General features: G+C 42.7%; 1 protein-coding gene across 1 annotated transcript in view; it reads right to left on the reverse strand.

Annotated features, from left to right (window-relative positions):
- The window catches only part of PAPPA (pappalysin 1), a 177,856-nt gene that overhangs the window by 79,988 nt on the left and 79,552 nt on the right, over window positions 1–18,316 (reverse strand). Inside the window, exons 8-9 of the mRNA XM_010212768.2 lie at window positions 6,670–6,798; window positions 4,989–5,080 (exon numbers count right to left, since the gene is read on the reverse strand). Coding sequence (XP_010211070.1) covers window positions 4,989–5,080; window positions 6,670–6,798 — 221 coding nt within the window. The remainder of the gene's footprint in view (window positions 1–4,988; window positions 5,081–6,669; window positions 6,799–18,316) is intronic.

Below are 18,316 nucleotides of genomic sequence, written 5' to 3' on the forward strand. Positions count from 1 at the left end.
TATTTACTATTCCCGAAAGGCAAATCACCCTTAGCTGCTGTGTGGGACTGTGGTTTCGACAGTTAAAGCTGCGTTCCTGTGCAGGGGTATAAGAAAGAGGGGGAGAGTGATGGGAGCAAGGCGCGCTCTCAAAGCATGCCTACAATGAATATGGATAGTCATCCATCAACTTATTTTAAGCACATTACTCCTCTGTCAAAAAAGGAAAAAGGAAAAAGAAAGAAATGAAAGAAAAGACATATAAAATTAGGTTTGTGTCACTCATTTAACACTGCAATTTCCCTAGGGGATTATGCACTAAACAGAGATAGCAAGCTCATGAATATTAATCATTTCTCTGAATGCAATGCAGCCCTCCAAACAATAAGATTAGGGGAAAGTGTTATGCTTAATTTATGGATAATGGAAGAGGTAAAGGATAGAGCTCCCACAAAGGTAAGGCTCACAGCTGGAGGGAGAGGACTGCTAGGAGGATAGATCCAGAGTTGTAAGGCAGTAAAACATTTGAGACCAAGCAGAAGCAAAAGAAAAGGTGTTAGAGGATCGCTGCCAAATTAAAATCATATTTCTCACAGAATAACCAGTAGTGAGTAACGCTTCAAGTATGCTAGAAATTGGTGGTAAATTCAAGAACTGTATTTTTTTTTCTGTTTTCTTTTACTTCGTAACTTTTCTCTGCATTTTATACCTCTGGGGCCCTGATCCAACAAACCACTTGAACATGTGCCTACCTCCACACATATACATTCCTCTGTAGGACCTCTCACATGTCTGGGGAAAGTGCTGCCCTGTGCTGTTATACAAAGGCTTTAGCAAAGTGTCCCTCAAGATTAAGTGTAGAAATAATAAGATGTGGTTATATTTCCCAACCCCATCCCCATAAATTACCTGGCAAACTTAAGGGTAGATAGAAGTTCTGAAGCTACTTTCCAGCTGTTCTTCCATGTGTCTATCAGTCTTTACTCATCTCTTTTCATATTACTATCTCCCCCTCCCTTCTTTTTTATTGATCTCTACATCTTTTGTATTATATCCTTCTCTTTCTTCAGGACTGGAGAGCTAAATCAATGCATAAGGCACACCACAAAAGGAATGCTAATGAAAGCAGTGCTCTTTTTCTACGTACGTACATATATTTAGATGCATGCGTGCAATGTGTGTGTGTGGGGGTGCACGTCAAGGACAAGGGGCTTAGCCACTTGTTAGACACCCATTTCTCAATCAGGTGGGACTCGATCAAGGCAGCTCCAGGCTCCTATCCCTGCAAATCACGTTTCTGCCTGGGGCCTGCTCTCCAAGGGACTCATTGGCTTGTACTTGGCAGAGGGTGTCAGTCACCACAAAATTCACAGTTGTCCCATGGGTAGTTCAGGAGCAAGGTGAAGGAAAACCAGCTGAAAGGCAGGAGAGAGGTGCATCAGTCACACTGCACAAGCCTTTGATTCACGTCTCTCCTACACGGTGCAAATCAAAGGCAAAGTGAAACCTTCTTTTCCAGAACCAAACTCTGGGCAGAAAAGAGTAAGTATGTAAGGGGGACAGAAAAAAAGAAGAATGAAAATACAGATGATGTTAAATTTCAAGATGGGGAAGGCTGAGTATCCCGTATCACTAAAAAAGTATGCTGGCAAATGCTTAAATTAATTAATTAATCCCACTGTCGCTCTTCAGCATCTTGCAGGAAGAGAATGCTATTAACCTTATCTGTTTTCTTTTACTCGGCTTTGAGTTCAGAGAAGGCCAGGACAGCCTGACAGTAAAGACCACACAGTTGTCCTGCCTGCCTCCCTCGTCCTCCCCCCGCGCCCCTCCTCCCACAGGGAAGCAGATTGATCCACTGTTATCTGATTAGAGAGAAAGGGAGGAGGGAAAACAAAACCAAGGGGGAAAAAAAAGTCTAATTTTATTACAGGCAGTAGTGCAAAGTGTCTTGAGAGCCTTGTGCCATTTTTTCAAAGAAAAGTTGGATGAATAAAAACAACACCATAAACCCCATGAACCTAAAAGGCAAGGGGAGCTAGAAAGGCAGAGGGACACCTGCAAATGGGCAGTCTCCATCCCTGGAAATATTCAGAACTCAGCTGGGTATGACCCTGAGCAACAGGATCCAACTTTGAAGTTGAGTCTATCTTTGAAGTTGGCCTGGCTTGGTCCGCCAGAGACCCGCTCTAACCTAAACTATCCTGTGAATCATTATTCTAAATCTCAAGCTTGATTGTGTTTGTTTGCTCCATTTCTCTTCTACCAAATGTAATGGTGTAAGTGCTCTCTGCTTTGGAATGAAGAAACACACTTCAGCTTTGCTATTAAACTTCCCATTATGGATCCCTGATGCCACCCTTTCGGTCCTGCTGTCACCATCAAAATTTTTAGTCTTTTTTTCCTGCCACATAGGACCCAATCCTGCACACAAATTTGACAAATATTGTGTTTGCTACTGTGATCAGGTTTGCTGAAGTCTAAAGAATGCCTTGCAATAGTTCAGAAACACGCCTGGAAAAAAGTACTTGCAAGGTCAAATGCTGAGGCCCCAATTCAGCAAAACACCTCAACATGCTTTTGAGTCTCACTAAATTCTTTGCTGAAAAGGAATGATTCCCAAAGCTCTGAAAAGCTACATACAACATCACTGCAAAAATAACACAATTACTCTTTTCCTTGGTACACATACAACGATCAATTTCCCCAATAGCTTTTGGGTTTCTTTTTGGTGTGATTTTAAATAAGTGATATGCTGAAATACAGTGAAAATCAGGACTGTTCATTTCTCCAAAAGATGAGTTAGCTGGTTCTGTCTAGCTCTTACTGTACTAATATATCACGGTCCAGCACGCACGAAAGCCAACAGAGTCTGCTTCAAAGGTATTACCTTCTCTGAAGATTTCCTAGGGCCTTGATGAAGACACGGCTTGTCCAAAAGCAACAGCAGCGGCTCTACCCTCACAGCGCATGCATGCATCCTGGTCATCATGGTCACAACAGTAGCACTACCACAACTGCACTACTGTGCAACAAAACCTTTTCAAGAATAGGGTCCGTGCATCTTTCCATTGATAGAGTTAATCTGATTTACCTAAGTGAAACCCTATATTCAGTATTTCATAACTGATTCCTATTTCGTTTGCTTTTCTTTTAAACCAGGACCTAAGCAAAACCACAAACTTCCAAAGCCTATGAAAAACAAATAATTTTTTACCTCTGGAAATCCCCTTTCCTTTTCAACATAAGCAAATCTGAAAAATTACTTCCTCTGTAATAGAGCTGAAAAAATTGAATTTATATTTTAGTTACTTCTTTATCTAATCCTATTGCTGTAAGACAGACTTTTTCCACTCACAACCAGCTCCATTGCTAGTCCTGAAGATGAATGTGGACACAGGGATAAAACAGGCTTCCGCGCTCACCTGTCAGGACACACTGTTGTGTGCTACAAGGTCCAGACCACCCCTTTCTCTTATTCCAATCTGGGAATTTATTTGGTGCACACTGCAGCTCCTGTCCAGCCCACACAGCCAGGTTTCCTTGAGAACCAGCGCATGCATGTGAGGACCTCGGTCATTTCCTAACAGAAAACTGGGATGTGGCCAAAGTACAGACCTGGACTAGAGCACTTGGGCCTGATTTTTAGCATGCTAATACAGATGCAATAGAAGAACTCCAACCCAAACTCTTGCTGGAACCAAACTCACCCTATGCCTGTTTTTTGGAGAACCGAAAACATTTGCATAAGTGTTTATTTCGCTTTCAAAATATTATGACTAATATCTTTCAGTGTTTGAGGCACAGTTCAGCTAGTTACTTAAAACATAAATGTAACTTCAGGACCACCAATACTCACAATTAGCTTTGACCATAAATATTCTCAGATTTCAGTAGAGCTATTTACATACATAAGCACATCACCAAATCAAGCCTCAAGTCTCACAGCTTGGGATGCTAAAGCAAAAATGTACAGACATTATGAGGAGTCAAGCAGTCCCCAGATTACCACCCAAGGGATACTTGTTGCCTGTGAGGTCCTGTTCCAGCCACAAGAAATAACTTAGATTACCAAGAAAGTCCAACCTTGCCCACATTGTGTTATCTGCTTAGGACAGAAGGCTTGTCTGCTGGACAGAAGGCATGAAACTACTAGACAGGGCAAACAGAGCATTTGCGTGGTCAATCCAGATACAGAATCACATAAAATCTTTACAGGAAAATCCAAAACCTTTATAAATAGTATCTTTGGATTCAGAAGGCCTACATGTTTCATCCTTTCCTAGACCACAGTAAGCCCTGTCTTGGAAATGCAAGTCCACAATACAGGGCTACTCCACTCTAGGTCTCTCCTGTAAATTAGTCTTCATTTCCCTTTTCTGTCTCTAACATTCCTAGAGAGTTTAATAAATATGTAAAGCTCACAAGCACAGCCCAGCTATCCCTGATAGCTCAAGCATCTTCCGGCCATTGTGCTTACAGGTTTTGCTAATCAGAGCAAACCAGGCTTGCAAATGAAATCTGATTAAGTAGTTTTCACCTCTGAAAAAGGGGATTAGCTAGACCTTTGATCCTCAGATATTGATTTGCAACTCAAAGGAGGTGTGACCTCAGCTGGACTTGCTTCTGGTCTCAGTCCCCTTCCCCTTTCACTCCTCCTCCTGTTTACCAGAAGAAATCAGTTCATGTCTTCTTGCATAGGCAGATCTAAAGCCTATTGAAGTCTGTGGAAAGCCACCCACTGACTTCAATGGGCTTCGGATCAGTCCCACAATGGCTGACTTATCTTTAAGTCCTAGGCAGTTTCAAAGCCAGCAGAACCAATTTCCCATCAAAATGACCAGAAGCTGGGAAGATATGTTCACCTTTAAAATCTACAAATTCCACGTTTTTTCTGTCTTCCATAACAACTCTTTAGCTGGTCATTGAAAATGCTGTTGATTTTTTACTTGTGCTGGGCATACAGCCGCTGCCCACCATGAATGGAAAGGTCTCCAAACCAGACTTACCGATGCAATTAAAGGATAACTCCTGCAGGCAAAATAGGGAGCAGCCATCACCATTGATCTTATTCATGTCATCGCATTCTTCCCCCAGATCTCTGTAGGCAGGGCACACACACAGGCAAAAGAAGTCAGATGGCACATAGCACTGCTTCTCTACTCTTTGCAACCCCTCCACTCCTGCAGAACCCCAAAGGTCGTATGACAGCTTTATGTACCAACGCTGAAAACACCTCTCTCTTTCTCCCTCTGCCTTCGCTTTTATCATTCCTGGTTCACAAGCTTGTCTGGCCACTTCCCTCCTGCACATGTGGATACCACTTGCTGTTCTCTGATGAGGATATGAGCAACTTCCTTCATAGCTGGTGTGGCTGCAACTCAGCAGGTGGGAAAAACAGAACAAGGTCTCTGAAACACTTTGTATTAAATCTGGAAGGGCCAGACTGTGACCCCAGCATGGGAATAACAAGGTATAATGTGCTTTTCCAGCGCTGGGCTACTCCAGGTGACAGCACATGGAGGAGAGCAGTTGGCTGGGAGTGGCTGGAGCGGGGGAATGGGCCTTGCCGTGCTCAGTTATATGGGCACGTGGGGAGAATTGTGCAAACCAGACGAGAAAGAGTCTGGCGCAGCTGCAAGTGGGGCAACAACTAACCAAGCTGTGACACAGTCTGGTTCCTGCTCTGCTCCTGAGGCAGCCCAGCTATTGTTCAGTGTTTGCTGCAAAGCCACAACTGATGTTTAAGGAATGTGCAAACATAACAGGAGGGGAAAAGTTATGGAAAGCAAAATTAATCTTTCTCCACCTCACTCTTCAAAATTGCCTGGGTTTGTATGTCATGTAATTGCTCTCTTTGATTTTCCTGCCTGCTGGGAATCATCCTGCAAACACTTGCTGCCAGGTAACATCATCTGACAGAGTTGTTCCATGCAACTGCTAATCAGGATTATTTCAAGAAAATAATATTGGCCAAACACTCAACTGTTGTTACTTTCATTATTTAAATAATTAGATTGTCAAATGCTAGGAAGCTTTGAAGCAAGTGGCTTTAAGGTCCAAAATAGCAAAAGAATAGACCCTAAATTAGTTGTAAGTGATTATTTTTCATTTTCAGTGGTTTGGGGATCAACAGGCGATGAGAGGAGGCGCTGACAGAGAACATACAATCCTTAGCACTCTCCCTTGGAGGCCGTATCTGTTGCCTGTAGTTGAATCCCAGCTCTGGTGGTTGGTCAAACAAGGGATTGCCCTGGAACATGGCCCACCACACAGCAGCAGTTCACCTGTCCATCAGATGCCAGGGTACATGGGACGTCTTGTATGAGCATGGCATTGAAGACTCTGAAATTCTCCAGTAATTAATACACTTCTATATAGGAAATGACATATATACACACAGAGATATGCACACATATACAAACAGCATATAGTGTACTTTCATATCGATCATGCTGTGTGGACTCCATAATCTGCATCTCTGTCTGTATCTACTGGTGCCAGGATAACAGGGCCTAAGTTCCAATTAAATGTCATCATCCTGGTAATCATCAAGCATGTGAGTCATTGTGTATGGGCGAGCGCTGTCCTAAGTTAAGGAGACATCAGAGGTCATTACATCCTTTCTAGTCTCGGATTCTGGCTGAGCAGATGTGCTCACTTTTATCTGTTCGCTTGCTCCAGACTTACATTTGGATAATCCCATCTCCACAGTATCCGCTTCCAGAAACATACACAAGTGCAGGGGAAGGCTCACTCTCCTCCATCCCGGAAACAATGACAACCTGGTATGTGTATGTGGTCCTATCACTCAATTCCCTGTAACACAAAAGGAAATATTAAGTAATCAGTACAACAAAGGCAGTAACAAAGGGCAGAGGAGGGAATGCTGAAATGGCTGTTGGCTGCTAAAAACAGGCCTTAGCTCAGTCATGTCCTCAGAATATTCCTATCTCATTTTGATGCAACTAATTCGCAGTTGGGCATCTTTTGTGGGTTCCCCCAATCAGCACAATGTATGTCCACGTTTGCTTTATGCACAACTATGAATACAAACAGGTGCGACTCTTAACTATTTGAAAGCTAAACTAGTTGCTGATAAAAATCATGCATTTCAGTGTCTTGTTGCTTAGATCTATACCTACAGTAAAAACAGCATTATACTGACACCATGGCAGTGCATCAATCCTGATCACACACAACAGTAAACAGTAACAGCATTACTGGGAATCAATGGATTTGAGAAACTACTTCTGTGCTGTTTAGGCTTGGAGATGAACTTCTTCACCTGTGTCTCCACAGCAGGGACAGTATTACCTGCAAGCTTGTGATATAGTTCATTTAAGAAATTCAAAATACTCTGCAAATACTGATTACTTCCTCAACAGCCCTGGGTAAAATTCAACCACAACTGGAGCCAGTGGGAATAGACCTATTAATTTAAGAGAGAACTGGACTGGGGATGTTTCCTGGATAGAAAAATATTATCTATCTTACATATGGATATTGAAACAGTGGAGTTAAAAAGAAGGCGTCTTCCTCTCCAGGAAGCCCAAAAGAACCTACATCACATTACTGGATCATGACCTTAGCATCCATACAGACTCATGAGTGAGCTGATCTAAATATTCACGAAATAATTATCAACTTGTTACATATTTATACCAAGCCATGATTACCTAAATCCTGTGCATCTGTAAATAAGGAATATTTTTTATATATAAAAAATACAGAAATAATATGCCTAATGTAAATGTTCAGCTCTTTTATAATGTCTTTTACATCATCAGAAGTCAAAAGCTTTGAGAAAGAAACTCATTACCATTATCCCTATTTGTAAATTTGTAGTGATTTGTAAAGCCAAAGAGAAATGAAGGCAAGTGGACTTGCCCAAAGTCATCAATCAGGCTAATGACAGAGGCCCTAACAGAAGCCACTTTTCCTATAGCCCACCCCAGTCCCCTACTCACTATCCTCACTTTGCCATGGTTATTTACAGTAATATGCATATATTTTTGTCACAGAAACTTTATTCATTAGCATGTATTAATGTAGTCTCTACTATGAGGAGATACACATACTACACAGAGCAGCAAAGCCTTATGGTTTGTAATTACTAAACTATTGAAATTATTGAAAAAAAAACACTTTAAATATTCTTGAATTAATAAGCAGGAGTTAAAATTGAGTACCACACATTACATTTTACAACCGAACTGTTTCTTATAGATCATATTTCTGCAAAATAACTACCATTGAAAAAACTGCACGCTTAAAACACAGGGACTTGATTTATTGTTATCATACTATAAATGGGAAGTGAAACTCAGTGGAATGAAACTACAACCCAACTGTTTTTTTATTCCTTCTTAACTTAATTCCTGTTGGCAATCATCTGTAGCTCCTGTTAATTACATTCAGGAAATTAGGCAAATTCAGGTAGCACAAACAGTATTTTGATACAGATCTGGGAGATATCTACCTAGATATCAGTAAGAATGTTTATTCCACCAAAGTGACAAATTTCTAACTTCTGCCCTAGCAAACTCCTGTTTAAAATGACCCCAAAAATAAAACAGAAAAAATACATATATATAAAATAATGTAGGTGTCCAGTCATACACTGACATATAATAGCTGAGGACCTATCTAGATTTTACTCCGGGGTAAATCCACAGATTAACATGGAATGTATCTGATATATACTGTGGAAATGAAAGTAAAGGCAAGCTTTGCTTATTAAAGGGCCGCTATTTCTCAAAACCATTTGTAAAATAAGTATATTTGCAGAAATTTGGAGTGGTCACTGGGGTTCAATTCTTAGGTTCAATTCTTAGAAGAGACAGTTAACAAGTGAAGAATTCAGGCAGCTAGAAAAGCTACAAAATATATAAATCAATTTTCATTTCCAGAGGGCTGAGATCACGCACGCAAGTGCAAAATAGCTATAGGAGATCTCAAACTCTGCTTTTGCACGTGATTGCCACTGATATCCACAGGTGATGGTAAGATTCTGCTCAGAGCAGAATATGGGCCTCTGCAAGCATGTTTTAGTATGTGGGAGTGTTTGTGTATGCTTGTGTGTGCATGTAAGCAAACTAAAAACAGGAGAAGTTCACATTTGTTTATGTACAGGGTGGGAAATTGGCAGAACATAATGGAAGGAGACATGGTACTAAATTAAGCATAGGAGAGAATATGTTGTTTATGAATTATTAGGTGAGTGGAGATTAATGTTTATGTGGGTGCATATGACACAGAAAACTGGAAATAAAAGTTATTCAGTGGGGAGAACTGTAGCACATTTAATTATATGGACTGTGAACACAAAACTTGATATGGGCAGAGCATCACACGTACATCGGAGAAAAGTGACTGCTGGTTTTGTGCCAGTGCACTTTGGTTTAGTCCTGCCACCTGCTACGCACTGATGAAGGGAAATTTCCAACTGCACCCTGCTGCTCACAAATGGAAAGTTCTTGGAGAAATGTTATGTCCCATCATGCACACAATCCTTATAGGTTAGTGACAAAAAAGAAAGAAAGAAAAGGCCACTTTTCGAAAAGTGGAGAATTTCCTGGATGACCCATTCCCTGGACATAGCATTTCATAAGCCTCAATAACTGGGATTTCAGATTTTTGTATCCTCCTTAGCTTTTAGACATAGCAGCAACAGAGACCTTTAGCATTCCCTCAGAATACCCTCATTCCAGAAAAATATAGGTGCTAAGGAGAAGATACAATACTGAGGGCAGCAATCCAGTGCCATAGTGAGGAAGGAAGGAAAAAATGAATCTCTTCTCTCCTATATGGTTATGGATCACCAAGGTCAATACTACAGGCTGTATCTGGAGATGTCAGCAAGACAAGCTCTGCTCCAGGCAGTGATAAAAGCAAGATTTTGACCATTTATTTTCTCCTGCCTTCCCATGGAGCTGATGGCACCCTAAGAGTGATAATGTGCTCTTGCTGCTCTGTTGTCAGGCAGGTTCAATGTCCACCCAGTTCCATATCCTGCTACTTAAGGAAGCGAGACAGAACAACATCTTTAACATTGAGGATGTGAACAAACACACTTTGAAATTTATATCTATGGTCTTTTAATGACCTTTTCGAGAACTGAGTAAGCAGTATTGATCACTGCAGCTTCTGCCCATGGGGAGGCAGTTGCATTAAAGAGCAATGACCCAAGCCCTCTCTTCAGAGGAGGAATTCGAATGTGCAGTGTGCAATACCTTAAGGGCTCCATTCCTGTCTTCTGTGGCAATGGGGGGATACAGGGTCAGAAATAAAGAAACCTCTATTTCTTTTTCTGTTTTTACTGGATAGGTGAGGCGATTGAGTTCATCATCTTCTTGTGTCCCTCAGGTGAGAGACTCGGCTTTCGTTGGGGTGTTCCTATAAAACTTAAAGGGGAAAATTACACCTCTGGGAAGCAGTTTTCAACTCACACTAAAGTGAGGATTGCTGAATTTACAGATGCACCAGGGATGCCCCATTCAATCTTGGATGCCATCAGATTTGCAAGAGTTGACTTTGCCCCAGTCATGCCTGCTCTATATCCACCTTAGGGCTTCAGCACCAGAGGACACTGGTGTGCCACTCTAGATGTAGTAAATGCATGGAGGAAAAGCAGGCAGCCTTCACTCCTCTTCCTACTCTAATGGCAAACATGTTTTTTCCTAGTACAAGTAACAGGACAGAGATTTTTAACAGCATAGACTCCCCTTTCCAACAAAATTGAAAACATCCTTAAAGCTGATCCTAGCTTCTGCTGTATGAGAACACAAATGTCCAGAAAGCAAAGAATGCAGACAGTGTTCCTGTTATTAAAGGAAAAGACAACAAGGTGTTAGGCCACCCCCACTTAAATTATGGTGCTGGAAGGCACTGCTATGTGAAGCCAGCGAATTCAACACCTCAAGTGTCCCCAGGAGGGACCGTCTTTCTCTGACCTTAAATAGCCAGCAAACTGTTGAGCCAAAAGACAACGTTTTTGGGACAGTGTTATCCACACTCCAGAACTAGCTCTGGCCTGCCAGCACATCCTTGTTACCCTCTAATGACTTTGCCTTTGCTCCTCTTCCCCAGCAAAGCAGCCTTGCTGAGCAAAACAGGAAATTTGCTGGCAACAAACAGCGGTGACCCACATTTTCACTTGTTGCTATGCTTTCGATGAGCTATTCAAGGTGCACTGAATACAACCACACACAGAAGAGCTGAAAGTCTGTGTCATTCCCAGTCTCGTCCTCCACAGCCTGGAGCTATCCAGTAATTTCCTCACGTGCTGCTCAAAGCCATACACAGCCACCTAAACATCCACCACGATTTACACAGGGGCTGAATATTCCAAATATTCACTCTATCACTGAAAAAGCACTGTACCACTCAGCTAGTCTTGCAGCCTCTTGGTCCTGGGCAATGAATTTGGGCTCATTATTTCTAGATCATAAGACCTGAACGCTACTCTCTTCAATGCTACTTAGAGAGTTGGTCATTAAACAGTGCTGGGTTTTATATCTCAGAAATGCCACCTGGCTGTTTGCAGGCTCCCACATCCTCAGGTACTCACAAAACCTTCAGATAGAGGTCTTTAGGAGAATCTGGAGAGACTTGCACCCTGATTCCCCTTCTTTTTCCTGCACAGACATTGATTGTATGAATACATCTCTTTCCTCTTTCATCTTTCCCTCCCTCACACATGGTCCCTCGCCTTTCCTTTTCTTCCCTTCTTTTAATAAAAATGGTATGAGAAGCACGGCAGAAGATAATGAAGAGAATTCCTGTCCAGTTTTGAAGTTGGGAGCAAGGAGGGGTGGGATACTGTAAACACAAGAAGGACGTCAAAAATCCCGAACTCTTGCAATGGGCTGTTTTTTCAGCTGCTGCCCAATCTTTTGCTGTTTTTTTAAGTCCAGCAACATGGCAGGTGCAAAGGCCTCAAAACAAGTCTCCTGCCTCTCGTGGACACCAAACTGACTCAGAGGACATAAATGCCAAGGGAGCAGCCGCAGAGCAGCCTTGCTCTCTCCCCACAATAAGATGCATCCCAGGGAGGGCAGCAGTTTTGCTCAGCACCCGCTGGCTTTTTTATGAAGTGTTTGTTTGTTTACAAGCAGATCAAAACAGGGCAATTGAAAGATTAAGCGAACACTGATGGCCTGGAAGAGAGAATGGGGACCACGCTGTGGCTTTCTGCTTTCAGACCCAGCTCAAGCCCTAACTGGAACTTTTGGAGGAGGACCAACAGAGAAGACAAGGACCTGAAAACACAATCTGAAGTGAGGATTTAGCACTATAAGGTGGCTCCGCTACCAGCAGCCTGGAGTCTTACCATTGAAAGCAACAACACCAAGATGATGCCCAAAGTCAACTTCTGCCTCAGACTGTGTCAGAAAGGTACTTCTAGTAACACTCAAAAATAACCACCTTAACTACTTATGCAATACCATAAAGATCCCACATTTAGGGTTGCAGTCCCATTTTTAAGCTGACATCAAATCAGTTAGAAGAGGGAAATCATCCTTTGCTTCGTGAAATACTTGTGAGAACCAAAGTCAACACCACCTCTCATAATTACCACACGATCAAAGTAGAAAATTACTGTGCAGTTCTGCTCTTCCTTATGCTGCTGTACTAAAGTAATAATAATAATAATAAAAACAAATTTACTGGTCTCAGAGAGATATTCCACATTTCGACAGTGTAACTCAGCTTTAGTCTGTTCCTCTCACCTATAAATGTGCACACTCGCTGCTCAGCTCAGCACATTGCCTGCATGAGATGGCCCAGTGCAGTTCTACTTGCCTGGATATACTGCCTCAGCTCTGAAAACCAGGCCGTCTTAAGGACCTTCACCACATTGGACATTTGCCTTTTCAATAGAACTCTTTCTTCTGTCCTTCGTGTGAGAACCATAAGTTTTCAAAGTTGCAAACATATATATATAGGCCACTGATTAACTCCAGCAGACTTTGATATAATCGTCCAAGTATTTGCCCTGGTACCAATTTAAAACACAGTAGCACATTTAATAAAAACAAAGTTTGCAGCCAAGGCCTTAAAGATATATATATTTTTTTTCTTTTTCTTCTTAAAAGAAAAAAATTAACCATCAACAGACAATTTTCTGCTTTCTTGATTAAACAAAAAAATACACATAATTCTTTTAAATGGATGATATAGATGAAGGCTCTAAATAGGATTGGGTTACAAACCCCAGGATAAAGCAAATCCGGGATGCCCGAGGGCCCCACAGGGGTGTTTGCACCAGACAGGCAATTTCACGGGAGCCCACAGGTTTGGTGTGTGAGCACCTGGTTCCCATTAGAGGCCGGGAAGGTGGGGGAAGGCGGTTGTGTTTGTTTGTTCATTAGCGCGAGCAGATGCTAATCTGAGACGGGCGCGCTGCCACCAGGTGAAGTTCACATGCGGGAGGAAAGCTCTGCTGTGTTGTGACGAAGGAACGAAAGCTCTGGTGGACAGCAAGGCCTTTTTGCCATGAGATCTGCATGTCCCTGCTGATATCCAGGGAATGGCAGCAGCCCACACTACCCCGGGACACGGCCAAGTCACCCTGCTGCGGCATATCGGCGTGGCAGGGAAGGCAATAACCTAACTGGCGGGTTAGGACAGGTTAATTGCTATTAAGGCCATCATCGGCAGTGAAAAACCCTTGCCTGTTGTATCGTGCCTCGTGACGAGCGGCATCCTGTTAATCACCCCCTTCACGATGTGCCGGCTGTGGGGCAGTTCCTTGGAGCTGCCCAGCGCTCACCGCGGCCGCAGCAGGAGCCACACGGGTTCTCACTTCATTTCAGCACTGTGCTGCATGAGGAAGGCCTGACTCACCCCACACAGGGCCCGGGACCCGGGAACTACCCATAAGGATGGGGCATGGCGAATCATCATCCGCATCCAGGGGACTGGGGCATGTGGGGCCACAGCCCTGGCCCTCCTGTGCCTCGTAGCAAGTCTCTGCAATCCCAATACAGCTCTTCCCAATTTAAGGTCATCAGTTGGGTAGAATAATGTTCTTTAACTTCTTTGAATCCAGACCTGACCTCTAGGATCTCTTTCAACCATCCAGAGCCAAGACCTGATTTTTAGAACTTAATACCCTTATGTTGCTGTGTAATCCTAAAGAAATGGTAAACAGCCATGCGAGTAGACACCCAGAACGCCTGATCCAAGGACTCCTGAAGTCAGTGGAAGTTATTATGTGTGTTTTCAGTAGGACTTAGATTGGGCCCCAAGTGGACACAGATGTTTGCAGTTTTCTCTGGTTTCACCTCCACCAAAGGCTGTGCTGGAGGAGGCTGGGCCACTCCGGAGGCTCCATTCCTGGAGGAGGCTCCGTGCATGTGTCTGCACGTGTGGATGCACGAGAGATGTGCATGCTCACGCAGCACAACAGCAACATGCAGAGATATGCAACGAGATGAGGTGACCACTTTGCAGGAACATTTTGTCATTTCCCTCCTTACGGGCTCTGTGTTTTGCTTTAAGCTGCTTCAGTGTATGAGATATCCTACTAGCCAGTCTCCAGTGGGTTCTTTAATGGTTTAATAACTGAACATTACTGAGTATATTTCCACTAGCCTCTTTCTAAAATCCCATCATGAGCTAATTTCCTCTATTGTCATTACATCTGCAACTGGTCTTACATTTAAGAAAAAAATCTGTACCACTGTGAAGAAATGATCTGGTTTACAGTATTAAGCTCGCAGGATCAGTATTTTTGGTAGTGGCAGATAATTTGGGGTACAATTAGCAGAGAAGATTGAGCTTTATTTCTACCTTGCCCCTCTTGTCACAGAAAGCTCCAGGAAAGTGCTGGAATGAGGAGAGCAGCAAATGCCCAACATTGCAACATATTTTAGCAAAAAGACCTGACTAAAAAGACTGGGATCAAGATTGGGAAAAGTAACTGTGGGATGGCTGCTTTGGGCCCCTTGAGCACTCACTGCATTGCGTGCCATGGGATGAGAAGCCTGAAAGGATTTTCTGTATTGTCTATCACTGTACTATCCAACAAGGCACTAAGGTCAGTGCAGGTATTCCAATGTTTTTGCAGCTCTGTTTTCAAATCCTATCTTGTTCGATTGTTGCTCCAAATTTAACAGAAACTTGGAATTTAATTCCCAAAGAAAGATATTAAAACAAAAGTGCCCAGGATACGATCAGACCAATCATGCAATAAAAGTAGTAGAAAAAAAAGCTGTACTGGCTGACACTGCTGATAACAAGGTAGGTAACACATTTCTGCTTCTTCTGAGGTATTTGAGGCTCACTCCAAGTTTTACAAGAGAGTTATTTTTAAATTGTTGCATAACACATGTCTGTCCAATATTTCTTTCCTCAATCAAGCAAAGAAAATGCATTTGTTATTCCTTGGAGATTTCTGGTGCTTCTTATCTTATAAGAAGCCCAAAATAAAAATGCACATGAGAAGACAAACTTCAGAGAAAAATTATTATCCATGAGATAATGCACAGTCTAATTTACCACACATCTGAGACTTTCACCTGCAATAAATTATTTTGCCCAGCAGGAAAAGTCCCATTTGACCTTGATTTTCTTCCTGCAGCTAAAAACTCTGCTACTACTTCTAGGTCATGAGTTCAAATTCCACCCTGACTCATAGTGATTAAATATATCAAATTCTAATAATATCTATTTGGTTAATAATTGGATAGTGGTTAATATTTATTATTTCAGAGACATTTGTATATGGCTAAATTGTAGCCCACAGGTCTCCTCTCTCTTCAGTCTCCCTGCACAGAGGCAGCAGCACGCCGAAGACACGAATCCCATCTAGCAGCTGTCCTCGGGGAGGCCCTCGTTGGAATAGAGCTGGCACAGTTGCTCCATGTCACTCCCGAAGCGTCACTCCGAAAATGGAGCAGTCCCTGTTCTCGGGCTATTCCCATCCTCTACAATTGCTTCCTTGAGCGAGGCAACTGGGGCTAATTCAGGGCAATCTTCTCCTTCCAAGATAGACTCAGAATCAAAAACTAGTCCAAATTGCCCTCTCTCAAGATCAAAACACTCCAACGATAAAAAAACAACTTGCTACCTCCTTCTTACATCATGTGCCGTTGAGCCAGAAGAGGAGTTAAGAATTTTGTCAAGCGCCAGCTATAGTTGCAGCATTACATAAGAAACCACAACAGCTAAGGATCACAAATCTATCACTACAGCTGGCACTCACTAGCATCTTTATAAAGGCTTAGCAGAAAAGCTGCCTACTGAGTGGGCACAGAGTGTCAAATTGTTCTTTTTCTTCTCTGGGGCAGGGTTAAGGCAATTTGGCAGAGGGCAATATGGGAAAAAATTGCTGTATCTGATGTGTGTGGGGGGGTCAGGAAGCAGATTTCATTCTCTTGCAAAGATAACCTGGCACCTCTAATGAAGAAAGCAAGACGGAAAGCAAGTCATCAGAATGTGGCTTCCAGCTGTCAAGTCACATCAGCCAAATGGAGATGTATAATCGCGAGGAGCAGCGGCACTGCTAGCCTCTAACATTTAATTGTAAGCTCTCTGAAAGGAAGGACCTGGTGTTTTTCTTCTGCAAAGTGCCCTGCATGTTACTGGCAGCTATAAATAATAACCGCTACCTCGCTATTTAGCAGCACAACATACATACGTGAGGGAAACACGCAGACAGCAAAACAGAAGAGAACAGAAGATGGAGCAGAAGGAGTTTTGGGCATTTTGGTGCGTGCAGTGTGTACGAGCAGGGGTACATATTCCCATCTGGCACCTGCGAGCCAAATTAGTCATCTCTGCTGCTTCCCTGCCCAGTCCCAGCTCCGAACACCACGCTGTGCAAGTCAGAGGGGAGACCACGTTGTTTGGGCAGAGGAAGGAACTTCCCTGGGGCACCGGCAGCGCGGACACTGTCGGAGGAGGAGTTGCCTTTTCTCAGCCCTTTGCGTCTGTTCTCACTGCCTCATGGGCCTAGGACCAATTTCCTGTGGCTGGAAGAGAAGGTGTGGGGTGGGCAAGAGGCCTATACTTTCCTATTTTTCTTCTTGGGAAATGGCCAGATTCATTAAGTGAAAACAGGGCAATCAATAGTGGCTGCATGAGGAAGGAGACAGCAATGCTGCAGCTGCTGCACTCAAAACTCTTAACCAAGATACAGATGGGTATATAAAGGAAGCCCAAGGAAAAGCTGGTACTCCTAGAAGTGAGAATAAAAATCAGGCAAGCTCTACATACAGCAAATGGACTGCTGCTAATCCAGCTAGGAATCTGGGTAAGGTCAGAGAGGAACAACTGAAATGCTTATTCCTTAATGCAAGTGCTCGGGTGAAAAACTAGGAAAGAACTAGAATTGCAAGTACCTCACCTGAAATTGGATATCATAGAGGCAAGAGAAACTGGATGAACACAGGGATAGGAGGGCGTTTGCTTACTGGGAAAGCTGAATATAACTTTGGCCATGCAGTAGGCCACATAAATGATAGAGTTTCTGTAAAGAAATGAAAAAGAGCATGAATAAAAGTGAATGAGTTCACACTGAAGCTTTCTAAAAGTGTTTCCACTGGAGATGTGCTGTAAACTTTCATATGGATAGAGATAGGGATCTCTTTAATATTACAAGAGAGAAGCACTATGGAGAACTGTGTAATTATGGAAAAGAAACTTCCTAGATACAGACTGGGAGAACAAATGCTTTTAATAATGGCAGGTCTCGGATACTGCTAGATGTGATAGCAGACACCAAATACTTAGGGAATCAACAAGAGATGACACTATTTTGCACTTACTTCTAAAAGCTACAATAGGATGGCTGAAAGAGAAATTCAATTGAAATGGAAATTTCTTTCAGCTATCACTTCAAGGTTAATTACTTGCAGGAATGAAATGTTTGTTGAAGACCTGGATCCAAAAGTCAGAAGTATCTGCAGACAACACAGAATTGATAGACAGAGTAACTCAGTACAGAGAGGAATGGTGTCAGAATGTAGCCATAACTGATCTTCGGGAGAGGATGTCTAGAAATGGTGCACATAGAGTCATAGAATCCTTAAGGTTGGAAGGGACCTGTAGGGATCATCTAGTCCAACCCCTGCACACGCAGGGTCACCCAGAGCACGTGGCACAGGGCTGCATGTTAATATAAGACTATATTATGTAATTACAAGATCAAGAAATTCTGAGTAAGCTGGAAGCTCTTCACTGTAAGAGAGAGGGGAAGCAGCAGTTGGGTTTATTTATTCAAAACTACTATGAATTGCCAATTGGATATAGCCAAAAAAGGCATTTAAGGTTCTTTCATGCATCAAGGAAAGGCATTTCCAGGACTAATGGGTGAGTATTCACACCA

The sequence above is a fragment of the Tinamus guttatus genome, unplaced genomic scaffold (assembly GCF_059628265.1).
Source record: "Tinamus guttatus ecotype Peru unplaced genomic scaffold, ASM5962826v1 Tinamus_guttatus_pri_ptg000297l, whole genome shotgun sequence".
NCBI lineage: Eukaryota > Metazoa > Chordata > Aves > Tinamiformes > Tinamidae > Tinamus > Tinamus guttatus.